Source organism: Leucoraja erinacea, chromosome 1 (assembly GCF_028641065.1).
Source record: "Leucoraja erinacea ecotype New England chromosome 1, Leri_hhj_1, whole genome shotgun sequence".
Lineage (NCBI taxonomy): Eukaryota > Metazoa > Chordata > Chondrichthyes > Rajiformes > Rajidae > Leucoraja > Leucoraja erinaceus.
The window spans coordinates 42,782,882-42,797,355 of NC_073377.1; the positions used below are offsets into that span (position 1 = coordinate 42,782,882).

At 39.1% G+C, this 14,474-nt stretch overlaps 1 protein-coding gene across 4 annotated transcripts in view; it reads left to right on the forward strand.

The window, feature by feature from the left end:
• LOC129696097 (protein unc-13 homolog B-like) overlaps positions 1 to 14,474 on the forward strand; it is a 411,098-nt gene that overhangs the window by 101,424 nt on the left and 295,200 nt on the right. For all 4 annotated transcript variants that reach the window (XM_055633576.1, XM_055633551.1, XM_055633558.1 and 1 more), the window contains exon 3: positions 11,357 to 11,456. In XM_055633576.1, coding sequence (XP_055489551.1) covers positions 11,357 to 11,456 — 100 coding nt within the window. The remainder of the gene's footprint in view (positions 1 to 11,356; positions 11,457 to 14,474) is intronic.

The window sequence follows — 14,474 nt, forward strand, 5'->3', positions numbered from 1 at the left end:
CTAGAAAGAGCACAGGATTTAAGGTGAGTGTGGAAAGATTTAAAAGGGGCCTGGGCGTCAACGTTTTCACATAGAGGGTGGTGTGTACATGGAACAAGCTGCAGAGGAACTTTAGAAATGGGTGGAATTACAGCATTTAAAGAACACTGGGACATGTACAATGGAGAATAAATATTTGGAGGTATATGGGCCAGGTGCAGGTAAGTGGAGAACTAGTTTGGTTCAGTAACTAGGTTGGCATGGATGAGTTGGACCGAAAGGCTTGTTTCCATGGCATGACTCTCAATACTGAAAAAAGAACACATGGTGAGTGGAAAGACCACAGGATGTCCAGCCAATTGGTGATAATTATGGAACTCAACTAAAAATGCTGATGCTGGAATTGGAAACAAAACCAGAAACATTGAAAGTGGATTTCTAAACTCGCAAGGAAAATCTCTACTGAAATATTAAAAAAATTTCACATTTCGGCGTCTGGTCTTCGAGGAGATACATTTCTCCTCTCGGGGGAGAGGGAGAGAGAGAGAAGGGGGGGAGAGGGAGAGAGAGAGGGGGGAGGGGGGAAGAAGAAGAAGTGAGGGATGAGAGGGCACGGCCTCAGAGTGAGCTTCAGCTCCATGGCCTCGCATCCTCGGCGCATCCTCTCTGTACCCCCAGAACCAGAGCCGGTGATCTCCGGCTAGTCACAGAGGACCGATTCCTGAATGCTTGAGACCCCGAGTATGGGGAGGGGTTGGGGGGAGTGGGCAGGGGGCACGGAGCGATCTGAGGACGGTGAAAAACAGCCGGGGGGACAGCCGATCATGGCTTCCGCCAGCTCTCAGGGCTGGGGGGGGGGGGGGGGGGAATGGGAGGAGAGCCAGGTGCCAACAGCCGTTATCGTCGTGATGAGAAGGTGACCCTGGGAAGAGGGGAGGGGAGGAGGAGGAAGAGGGAGGGGGGAGGGGAGAGGTGGAGAGAGAGTGGAGGGGAAGAGAAAGGAGATGCTCCGCGCGTCTCATGTACCAAAGCTGTTGGGGGGAAGGAGCGTGTGTCGTCACACACACATACGCCCAGACAAACAGCGGATCCTTTGTGACATGTCAGTGAAGACTCTGGAGTTCGGGCGGAGGAGCGTGTGTCGTCACACAAACTAAGCACCCTCCCCCATAAAAAGATGAGAGCATCTGCTTGAATGGAGAGTGTGTGCCCCACAAACAGTCACACACACACGGGCGGGTGGGAATTCTGCCCTGAAGCAGGTTTGTCGGGCACAGTTGCCAGAAGCTGAAAAACTGCGGCTGCGGTTCTGGCAACAGTCGGCTTGCCTGCAGTCCGTCTGTTTTTACTTTTTTGTGTTGTTTAGTTAAATATTTTTGGTTATTAGGCTGTGTTATGTGTGGGGGGGAGACAGAAACAGGGCTTTCTGTCTCTCCCTTCGGGGGAATGCGACTTTTTCTTGTCGTATCCCCTTCTCTGCCTCCGTCTGCGCTGAGGCCTAATGGCGGAGCTGGCGGCCTCCAACCTGCAACCGACCTCGAGGCTCCGGAGATAGAGCCAGTGGACGGACATCATCGGGAGCTTCGCCACCTCAAACATCTTGTGGTCTTCAGCTTGTTCAGCTGAAGTATCCCGTTGAGAGTTCCAAAAATCTTTAGGGAGCTGTTCTTTACTAATTCAGAATGGGAATCTTTACAAGTAGGACATTTTCCCCCTGAAGCCCAGCTCGCAGTAATATTTTTGACAGAAAGTGGCAACACATAATGTCTTTGTAAAGTTCTCGGCTGAACTTTTTTCCTGGGGGCATCTTTTCCTCTGAGCTTGTTTTCCGGAGCTCTCCCGCGGCAACAGCTGCTGCGCCTCCAACCTGTCGAGGCACTGGACTGGAGGGCGGCAGCTTGCGTTCGACTACCCCGGGGCCGCGGAGCTTGAACCGGCCCGTTCGCGGAGCTCGGTGAGCCGTGGGACTGACTTACCGTCGCCCGGTGGGGTATCGCCTCAGCGCAGAGGGAGAAGAGGAGGGAAGAGACAGTAACCCTAAGATTTTTGCCTCCATCACAGTGAGGAGGTGCCTGATGAATTCACTGTGGTGGATGTTAATTTGTATTTATTGTGTGTTTTGTTGTTTATTATTACATGTGTGGCTGCAGGCAACGACATTTCGTTCAGACCGAAAGGTCTGAATGACAAATAAAGGATTTAAGTCTAAGAGTGGGGGTGAAGGGGGAGAGGAAGGGAAAGGGGAGGATGAGGGAGAGAGATGAAATTGGGGGAGGGGAGGGGGGGGGGGTGTTGGAGCGGGCAGGCGGGAGTCGAGCAGCAGGAGGCGTGGCGCGAGCGTACTTGGCATGGTGCGGGCAGCAAGGTGGTGGAGGGGAGCCAGGCTGCCAAATGAAGAGAGAGAGAGAGAGAGAGAGAGAGAGAGTGAGAGAGAGAGAAGCGGCTTCTGACCCTGTAAACCCACAGCTGGAATGAGCGCACAAGGCTGCGCTGCGCCAACAATCCAATCCAATCCAACTTTATTTGTTAAGCACTTTAAGACAACCATGTTGAACAAAGTGCTGTACAGTGGAATAAACAAGACATCATAAACAGACAACATAACAGAACATAACATAACAGCTCACATAAAGCGCAAAAAATACAATAAATTAAAAGACATAAAACATGAGTAAAAATAATAACCACGCAATAAAGCAATCAAAAAAGATATTAAATCAAGTAAATAAAGTCGACATCTTACTGTGTATCAAAGGCCACGGAGAAGAGATGGGTTTTTAGAAGTGACTTAAAAACAGACAGAGAAGAGGCCTGTTTAATGTGGAGAGGCAGATCGTTCCATAATTTGGGTGCTGACACAGCAAAGGCACGGTCCCCTCTGAGCTTCCGCTTAGTTTTAGGCCCACTCAGGAGCAGCTGATTATCTGACCTGAGAGAGCGGGCGGGTGTATAAGGATGTAGAAGCTCAGATAGGTAGGGCGGGGCAAGACCATTTAGGGATTTAAAAGCAAATAAAAGAATTTTAAAATGGATCCTAAACTGAATAGGCAACCAGTGAAGTGAGGCTAAAATGTGCGAAATGTGATCATATTTACGTGCCAGTTAAAAGACGTACTGCTGCATTCTGTACCATCTGGAGACGAGCGATGGATAGTGATGATAAGGTTCAGCGCGTGAGGAGTCGCTGCCCCAAGATGTGTAGAACCAAGAAGCTACAGCGGAACGGAGCTGTAGAATGTTTGTTCTGCAGAAGTTTCTCGATCTCTCTGCGCCTTTAATCCACAGCGGCGGGGGGGGGGGCCTGGAGGCAGGTGGGCCTGGATTGGTCGGCATGTGGGCATTGTGACATCAGCAGCTCATGAGTCCCGTTTAGATTTTAAAACGAGTGAGTGGGGGGGGGGGGGGGGGGGGGAAAAATCTATGTTAAAATGCATACATAAAAATGTCTATATGTAATGAGGAGTGGATTAGTGAATGTAAAAGTGAAATCGCTAGCGAAATGTATGTCTGGTTTTCGAGAAAATACGTTTCAAAGGCAAAATGACACACACTCACACTCACGCACACACACACACACACACACAGAGTTTTAATATATAGATATGATATGATTTAATAATGAGTAGTGCAGAACATTGGATAAAGTCTCTGACATGAATAGTTAACTCTGTTGCTCCTTGCATTGATGCTATCTTACCTGCTCTCTGCTATCAATATCTGCATTTATTTTTGACTTTCCAATTTCTCTGCAAATGCTTAAAATGTAAAAGTACTGAAGCTTTGATGCAGTGAGACTGAAACTGGAGTACTACATTCATTTGAGGGATTTCATGTTCATGGTAGTGTGTGCTTGCATGAGAGGGAAGATTCAAAAGGTTTACTAAGTTTATTCTTGGAGTGAAGAGTTTGATATTTCAAAGGTTTCAAAAGTCTTTTATTGTCACATGTACTAATTAAGGTACAGTGATAGGCGAATTACCGTACAGCCAGTCGAAAATAAAGCACCAAATACACGCAACTACATAAAAGTCAACATAAGCATTCACCACAGCGGATTCCCCACATTCCTCACTGTGATGCAAGGCAAAAAAGTCCAATTTGTTTCCTCTTTATTTGTGAACGGTTCAGCAAATTGTGTCGATACTCAATGAAGGATGAAAGTATTTCTTCTCCTGGACGGGCATTTAGAATTAGGGAGCATAGTTTCGGAATAATAATTTCAGATGGAAATAAGTAGGAATTTGTTGTCAGACCCACAAATCTATTTTCTACCCCACAAAGTTGTGCAACTCTAATAATTGCATATATTCTGGGCAGATAATTCTGGGCATTTAAACTATGAGCAATGAGAGCCAAGTGCCAGCTCTCGGACACCTCCTCCTACTCACCCCTGGACCATGGCCGCACAGATGAGCACCAGGCCAGTATCTCGCGGTCCGTCTCCAATTTTTATCACTTCTGGCTGCCCTCCACAACCTCCAACCTTATCTTGCCCCAGCCCCGCACGACCCATTTTATCTTCTCCCCAAAATCCATAAACAGAACTGCCCTGGCAGAACCATTGTTTCTCCCTGCTCTTGCCCTACTGATATAATTTCCACTTACCTTGACCCCCCCCCCCCCCCCCCCCCATGTCCAATCCTTCCCCACCTATGTCCAAGACACGTCACACACCCTTCGACTCTTTAATGACTTCCGTTTCCTCGTGGCACTGGTCCTTCTTTACAGGTATGATGAAGGCTCTCGATCCGAAACGTCACCCATTCCTTTTCTCCAGAGGTGCTAACTGACCCGCTGAGTTACTCCAGCATTTTGTGTCTATCTTCAGAGCATTTGGGGATATGGGGAGATGATTGAAAAGTGGCATAGAGGCCAAGATTAGATCAGACATGGCGTTCTGAATGGGGCCAGTTGCCATTCTCTTGTTCCTGTTCCACAAGATCTGCTTTAAGAAGGACCTATTTTTCTCCACCTGGCAATTTGGGAGGTTTGTTGGCATCTAAAAGAATTGGATTCCAGGATTTCTATAAACCCTTTGACTGAATAGCAATCCCTGCCTATGTTCCCTCAACAACACTTATTAACTCAATAACTGGTGGCACCACTTCCCTTTAACTCTGTAACCTCACCAAGTTCTGCAATCACATTGGGGGGTGGTCTGTATTTCTGGCTGCTTGAGCATTTTCTTCATTGCTTCACACTTTATGTTTCTGGCCCCAGTTGCAAAGGAATTTCTCCTCTAATCCTCTATATCTCCAACTTACTTTCTACCTCTTAGACAACTGTAACTGCTCAGACAGGAAGGCTCTGCAGAGGGTATTGAGGGGAGCAGAGAGGATCATTGGCGTCTCTCTACCCTCGGCATGAGAACTGTTCCAGAGCCACTGTCTGAAAAAAGCTCTGAGAATAGCTAAGGACAAACTGCACCTCCCCCACACACATCTGGATCTCCTGCCATCAGGCAAGAGATACCGTAGCATCAAAGCCCACACTACCAGACTGCTAAACAGCTTCCTGCCACAGGCTGTGAGGCTGCTAAACAGTCACTCCACCTGATTCTGCTGCTTTTGTTAAAATTAGTTATTTTGCCAGTCTAATTCAAGAAAACTTGAGTCAAGCCATTGCTGCTAAAATAATTTCTTTATTCTGACAGCGCTGGATAATTCTTTAAACCGTCCAACACAGAGTTAGAAACTCTGGAACAGGTTGAAAGAACTACTGACTTTGGCATAAATGTAACACATTATATAGGTAAAAGACAAGGATGGTACAAAAGGAGTAGCAAACTATTAACCAATCATTATGGTTTACCATACATTTAACTTATTTGCATTAACCAATCAACTAAATCCTTTCCATTGATTGACAAAACGTATAGTCACATGATTTTCCCTTTTCCGGCCCCTTTACAACCTTCTTCCCCTCTGTGGTTTCTTCAACCTCTTTGCTCAAAATAATTTTATTTCAATAAAGTAAAACCACAGAGATAAAACTAATTCTCAGAGAATACTTCTCAGAATATACACATAATACAGCAATCACACACATACACACAAAACATATTTTCACTTTTGGAAAAGAAAGTTATTTCTAAAACTTCAGATTTAAACAAAGTCTAATACTTACAATCGTAATTAAACATAATACACTTCACAATTAATTTCCTTATAACCACATAGTTAAAATACAGTTATTTATGGATTACAAAGATTAAATATGAGTTTTGCCTCATTCTTACAAAGTGGTAAAGACAAAGTTCTAATCACACAATTCCCAACTACAGACACATAAAGGCTATTAATTGTCACACTTGATTGCTTCTTCCCAAGCTCGGGTCTAATTTCATCTTTATGTTTTATTTATTTATTTATTTATTTTTATTTTTAATTTTTATTAGAAGTACAGTAAATTACAGTAATACACATCACATATATTTTATTACATTTGTTGTACCACTTCGCTTTTTGAGCTTTAAAAAAGGTAGAAATAAAAGAAGTAAGGAAAGTGAGCAAGAATCGTGAAGGTGCAGGAAAGTGTTGGGAAAAGAAAGCCCCTTAGGGAAGTTAGAGAAGGAAATAAAGAAAGGAAATAAGACCCTAGAAAGAAAAGAAAAAAAAAGGAAAAACAATAGCTGTGTTGTAACACAAAACTCCGCAAAAAAGGATATACCAACAGTATTTAAAAAAAACATTATTTTATACCCCCCGTTACCAGATCCTGGTACCATTTATATTTTAAATTACTATTGCACGTTATGCTTGTAATGGTTCCATAAATGCAGACCACGTCTTTTGGAAGTGGTCTGCTTTGCCTGCTAGGAGGAGTCTCATCTCTTCCAAGTGTAGTGTTTCGAACATGTTTCAAATCCACATTTTTATTGTTGGTATTGGAGCATTTTTCCAAAATTTAAGTATAAGCTTTTTTCCCATTATTAGCCCGTAATTAATTAAGTTCTTTTGAAACACGTTTAATTCGGGGTTACCTTCCGATATTCCAAAAATGATCCATTCTGCTTTTGGTACAAGTTTTATTTTACATAATTTTGTGAAGATTTCAAATATCTCGTTCCAGAATTTTTGGATTTTTATACAAAAAACAAAAGAGTGCGCTATGGTAGCTTCTTGTGACTGACATTTATCACAAATGGGTGAGACATTGGGGAAAAGTTTATTTATTTTAGTTTTTGAATAATATAGTCTATGTAATGTTTTATATTGAATTAGAGTATGTCGTACGTTGATCGAGCATTTATGCACATTTAGTAAGTGTTTATCCCAGCTCTCTTTTGAAATTTTTATAGCTAGTTCTTGTTCCCAGTCTCTTCTAATACCATCGGTTGTAGGTATTTCTATATTTAAAATAATGTTGTATAAGTATGATATTAGATTTGCTGATTCAGCCTTTGTCTTCATGGCTTCATCCAATAAGTCTGGGGGCATGTTATGATAGTCTTTTGTCTATTTTTTCAGATAGTCACGCATTTGAAGATATTTAAAATATTGATTATTTTTCAAATTATATTTCAGTTGTAATTGTTGAAATGATAATAATTTTCCTAATTCATACAAGTCTCCGAGCGTTTTGATTCCCATTCTTTCCCATTGTGTAAATGATTTATCTATAATTGAAGGTTTAAACGACGGGTTATTGACTATTGGCATTAAAAGAGATAGATTTCTTAATTTTAGATTCTGTTTTATTTTTTTCCAAGTTCTAATTGTGCTATGGATCATTGGATTTTTATTATAATTTTTGTTATTCAGATTCATTGGTGAGAGGAGAGTCGCTCCTGTATTGCATGGAGAGCAGTCCTCTCTCTCCATTACAATCCAGTCCACCTGCTGGGCAGAGTTGTCCAGCAGGTGAATCATATTTTTAATATTTACTACCCAATTATAGTACATAAAGTTAGGGAGCGCTAGATCACCCATCTCTTTTGGTTTACTAAGGTGTGCTCTTTGTATTCTGTGGGATTTATAATCCCATATAAAATTTGTAATATCCGAGTAGTTTTTTGAAAAACTTTTTTGGAAGATATATTGGAATTGATTGAAATAAATATAGGATTTGTGGTAAAAAGATAATTTTTATAGCATTTATTCGACCTATTAAAGACATCAGGAGCGTTTTCCAGAATTTGATTAGATTATTTAGTTTCTTAAGTAAGAGGCTATAATTGGCATTAAACATAGCGTGATTGTTTCTAGTGATTTCAATTCCTAAATATTTAAAATTTTCTGTGGCTATTTTAAAGGGGAATTTCAAGAGATGTGTTGAGTCTTTCGGTTTTATCGACATAATTTCACTTTTGTTCCAGTTTATTCTGTATCCTGAGAAAGATCCAAAGTCCTCAATTAGATTTAATATGTTTGGTATACTGATTTGGGGTTTTGTGATATACAGTAATACATCGTCTGCGTATAAGGATATTTTGTTATTTGAATATTTTGTATTATAACCGTAAATATCCGGGTGTGTTCTAATTTTTTCAGCTAAAGGTTCAATTACCAGAGCAAATAACAGCGGTGATAATGAACATCCTTGTCTATTGCCCCTTGTTAATTGGAATTTCGTAGATAGTATATTATTAGTTAATATTCTAGCCGTGGGTTTGTTATATAATAATTTTATCCATGCGATGAAGTTCTCTCCCATTTGAAATTTTTGCAATACTTTAATCATATAATCCCATTCTACTTGATCAAACGCTTTTTCTGTGTCCAATGAAATGATAGATAACTCTTGTTCTTGAGGTTTGTGAGAGTGCATTATGTTAAGCAGACGTCTCAGGTTATTAAATGAATCTCTTAGGTATAAATCCCGTTTGATCCTCATTTATTAATTTACTAACATATTGACTTAGTCTTCTAGCTAGCGTTTTCGCTAATATTTTTTGATCCGTATTTAACAAAGCAATAGCTCTATATGAGCCTGGTTCTTCTATATCTTTATCTTTTTTAAGTATTAATGTGATCGTTGATTCTGCTAGTGTTTCAGGTAAGATTTGTTCTTTAAAAGTGTATGTATACATTTTCTGTAGACGTGGTGTAACTTTTTCGTAAAAACATTTATAAAATTCATTACTGAATCCGTCTGGTCCTGGTGTTTTTCTATTTTTAAGTGTGTTTATTGTGTCTTCTATTTCCTTAGATGTAATTTGTGCTCCCAGTTCCTCTTGTTCCTTCAGCTCTAGTTTTGGAAGGTTACAATTGTCCAAACATTCTGAAACTTTATTATTGTCTATTAGCGTTTTCAATGTGTATAAATTCTTGTAAAATTGAGCAAATCTTTTATTGATATCATTAGGTAGTGTTAACAATTCCCCTCTATCTGATTTAATCTTTAAAATTGCATGATCTTTCTCCCGTTTTTTCAGTTGGCATGCCAAAAGTTTATGGGATTTATCCCCAAATTATAAATGTTCTTGTTTTGTAATTTGGAATAATCTTATAACCTTCTATGATAATAATTTATTTAGCTTAAATTTCAGTATTACATTTTCATTATGTTTATCCATAGTTGGAACTTTAGCATTATTTATATCTAGTTGTCTGATTTGTTCTTCTAATTGACTTTGTTCATTCTTATTCTTTTTGTTTTGAAAAGCTTGATACGAGATAATGACTCCTCTAATAAATGCTTTGAAGGATTCCCATAATAAAGTGGGCGATATACCAGGTGTATCGTTTGTCTCAAAAAATAGGTCCATCTGTTTTTTTTTAGATATATACCCTTGTGGGTCTTTCAGAATTTGCGAGTTAAACCTCCAGAACGATTTGTTCGTAGACATTCCTTCTAATTTTAAAACGAAAGTTAACGGGGAGTGATCTGAAATCGTATTGGTGTGATATTTAGGGTTCATAGTATAAGAGATTAGTTTTGTATCCACTAGGAAGTAGTCTATACGTGAGTATGTTTTGTGTACCATTGAATAAAACGAATATTCCCTTCCAGTCGGATTCGCGATCCTCCAGACGTCTGCTATATTTGTATTTTTTATATATGTATTTAAGAGTTCATTAGTTTTAGATTTCATATTACCTCTTTGTTTTTGCATCGATTTATCTAAGTACGGATCTAAAACACAGTTGAAGTCTCCTCCAATAACATTTTGGTAGTTAAATTCTGCGATTGTATTCAGGATTTTATTAAAAAATTGAGGATTATCAAAATTGGGTGCATATATGTTTACCAAAGTGATTGGCGTAGCATGGATCTCTCATGTGTCTAATTTCATTTTGTATTACAACCTCCCCCTTCTATCTCTGGAGGAAAATAATGTAAGGCCTCTTTACAACTTCTTATCAATAGCATTCCACACAGCAATTTGAAGATTACTGTATGCAAACCCCAATCGTTTGGCTTAGATCAAAACAGAGTTACATTCTCAGTCTTCTATAACCATAAGAAATCCTTTGCAAAGGTCACACAACCATTACCTATGCCTTATCTCTTATGCCAACATAAATACATTTAAACAGCACAAACCATCTCACAGACTAGTATCTACCCTTGGTTCCTACAACCCACTACCATAAATCGCCTTCATGACACAGCCGAGCTCGGAAGATGTGTCACAAAAGAAGAAGGATGGTGCCCATGTCATGGAGAAAGATCCCATTAACAACCTCCATTATAAATGCCAACCTAAACCAAATACAACTTCTGACAGCATGATTATTGCTTCAAAGCAATAAATAAAGATATGCCTATTCAGATCAACATTTCCATGTTATGATAAGCCATCTGTTCTCCTGTGTGTGCTCTTTGTTCATTATTTCTTTGTGGAGACATGTATTTCTGAAAGCCCCAACTCCAAGCTCTTCTCTTGCAACTTAACACAAGTTCCTTAAGAACTTATCATTTGAGCAATTTTATTGTATAATATTTCCTCACTTTGCACTGACAATTTAATAACTCTGGCACTGGCCACTCAAATCAGCTGCCCTGGACATTTTAATGACTGATTTTACTGTATTTTAATGTTGCTGTTTTACTTGCTTTTAACTGTTTGTACTGTTTTATCAGGGACTGGATTGTTTTTACTGTTATTATGTGTGAAATGTTTAAGATTTATGTGCGATGTTCCGGTATTCCCTGGGAAACGTCTTCTCATTTTGCACTGTACAATTGTTGCTTTGCAAGATGACAATAAAGGTTGATTGATTGGTTGATTGATTGATTGAAGTGGTTTGTTGTCAAATTAAGGTAGACTTATGGAATAGCTGAGGAATGTTTTATGACCTTAACGTTGCGGCATTCATGTAAATTATTATTTGTTGTGATAAAACACTGGTGGACATGGGATTAAAATGAACTGTTAAAACTGGTGTAAGTATGATTTACACTTGCATAAAATCCTATTCTTTTTTGACAGATAAATTTAACACTTATGTGACGCTGAAAGTACAGAATGTTAAAAGCACTACAATAGCAGTGCGAGGGGATCAGCCTTGTTGGGAGCAAGACTTCATGTTGTAAGTACCAATTTAAGTCTTTTTTGGCATATTTTAGTATGCGTCAGTCCAGGATAATTCTGTACTTGACGTTGGGATGGGGTGGCAGTGGTAATGGTGGGTACTTGTAAAGCCGTTGCAATTTACTTAAATATAAAAACCATAAAAAGGAACAGTAACGAATAAAACACGGAAGACAACGTGCTGAGTTGCTTCAGTGACTCTCCAAGACTTCTTATTTATGTAAATATTTCCTTGAAATATATGTCACTGATAAATTGGTCGATCTTCATAATTGCCGGCCAGATGGTAGACTGAAGATTACTTTGCTCAGTAATCTGGGGCTTGATTTTATAAACTGGGATCGTGTTCTGAATCCTAACTTGAACTATAACCATTAAAAACAAATAATTTGAGAATGGCATGATTTGTGATAATTTAAAAAAATACATGTATATTTTGATATGCCTATAGCTTTACATTTCTGGGTTTACTGATGGTTGCAGATCATGACCTATTCCATAGAGTGACAGATGTAGTTGTGAGCCTATTACATCTGCCACAGCGCTATGTATTGCTTTGGAAACGGGGTTTGATCTAACCATATAACCATTTTACAATTACAGCCGGAAACAGGCCATCTTGGCCCTTCTAGCCTGTGCCGAACAGTTACTCTCAACCAGTCCCATCTACCTGCACTCAGACCATAACCCTCCATTCCTTTTCCGTCCATATACCTATCCAATTTATTTTTAAATGATAAAATCGAACCTGCCTCCACCATTTCCACTGGAAGCTCATTCCACACAGCTACCACTCTCTGAATAAAGAAGTTCCCCCTCATGTTACCCCTAAACATTTGTCCCTTAATTCTCAAATCATGTCCTTTTATTTGAATCTTCCCTACTCTGAATGGAAAAAGCTTATCCACATCAACTATGTCTATCCCTCATAATTTTAAAGACCTCTATCAAGTCCCCCCTTAACCTGCGCTCCAAAGAATAAAGACCTATCTTCAACCTTTCTCTGTAACTTAGGTGCTGAAACCCAGGCAACATTCTAGTAAATCTCCTCTGTACTCTCTCTATTTTGTTGACATCTTTCCTATAATTTGGTGACCAAAATTCAGATAATTGATGTATATTACAAACAACAGTGGACCCAACACAGATCCCTGAGGCACCCCACTAGTCACCGGCCTCCAACCTGACAAACAGTTATCCACCATTACTCTCTGGTATCTCCCATTCAGCCACTGTTGAATCCATCTTGCTACTCCACTATTAATACCCAACAATTGAACCTTCTTAACCAACCTTCCATGTGGAACCTTGTCAAAGGCCTTACTGAATTCCATATAGACAACATCCACCGCTTTACCCTCATCAATTTCCCTAGTAACCTCTTCAAAAAATTCAAGAAGATTAGTCAAACATGACCTTCCAGCCACAAATCCATGTTGACTGTTCCTAATCAGACCGTGTTTATCCAGATGATTATATATATTATCTCTAAGTATCCTTTCCATTCATTTTCCCACCACTGTAGTCAAACTAACAGGTCTATAATTGCTAGGTTTACCCTTAGAACCCTTTTTAAACAATGGAACAACATGCGCAGTACGCCAATCCTCCGGCACCATTCCCGTTTCTAATGAGATTTAAAATATTTCTGTCATAGTCCCTGCTATTTCTACACTAACTTTCCTCAATGTCCTAGGGAATATCCTGTCAGGACCTGGAGACTTATCCACTTTTATATTTTTCAAAAGTGTCAGTGCTTCCTCTTCGTAGAATTTAAGACTGCACAAATAATTTATAAAGCAAAAAATAAACTGCTACCTGTAAACATACAAAAACTGTTCAAAGACAGAGAGGGGGGTTATAACTTTAGAGGGAAACTAAACTTGAAACAGCATTATGCTCGGACCAATTTAAAAAGTATGTGTATTTCCATTTGTGGGGTGGTTTTGTGGAATGGTCTTGACGAAACGATTAAACAAAGTATGAATATAATGCAATTTAAAAAAATGTACAAAAGATATATCTTTGAAAAGTACAGTAATGAGGAAGGAGAATGTAAATCTCACAGATGTTAATGGTGCTTGTTCTTTTTGTTCTTTTCTTTTTTTGTTCTTTTTTTCTTAATAGCTTGATTGGAGTAGTTTTATTTGAATTGTCTGTTTAGTTTATTTTATTGAATTTTGCATTTGTTAATGGTGAAGAATGGGGGTAGGACTTGACAAGCATAGGCTTCTTCCTATCCCTTTTCCAACAAGTCTAATGTGTATTATGTTGAAATTGGCTTTTGATTTTTTAATTTATGTATGTACATATATGTTATGTATATGTGTATGTGTGTATATGTGTATATATATGTATGTATACATGTATATGTATGTTTAGTGTGTATGTATTGATGTATATATATATATGTATATATATATAATTTTCCTTTTTATTTATTTTCATCTTTTCTTTTCTTTTTTTTTAATCGTTCGATATAAAAGATATCATTCATTCATTCATTCATTCATTCGTTGATCCTCATAGTTTCCATAGCTACCCTACTTGTTTCCCTTACCTCACATAATTCAATATCCTTCTCCTTGGTGAATACCGAAGAAAAGAAATTGTTCAATATCTCCCCCATCTCTTTTGGCTCAATATAAAGCTATAAACTGCAAAGCACCTGCAAAATAATATGGCAGCATGATTGCTGGTTCATTTGTTATTGAATACCTTTCTTAATGTTTTGGTTATTTTTGATGAAAATTAATATTAACTGCAAGAATGATCTGTGTCTGATTCCCAATACAACTCTCTTATTGGTATAATGGTATAAGTCACAAATCTTGACACTTCATCTTATCTCCCAGAAAATATTGTTGGGATTTTTCACTCGGGTTCGATCTTGGGTGATGTGTGTTGGTGTTTATCCGTTCTCCCCGTGACCGCATGGGTTTTCCCCGAGATCGTCGGTTTCCTCCGACACTCCAAAGACGTACAGGTGTGTGGGTTAATCGGCTTGGTATAAGCG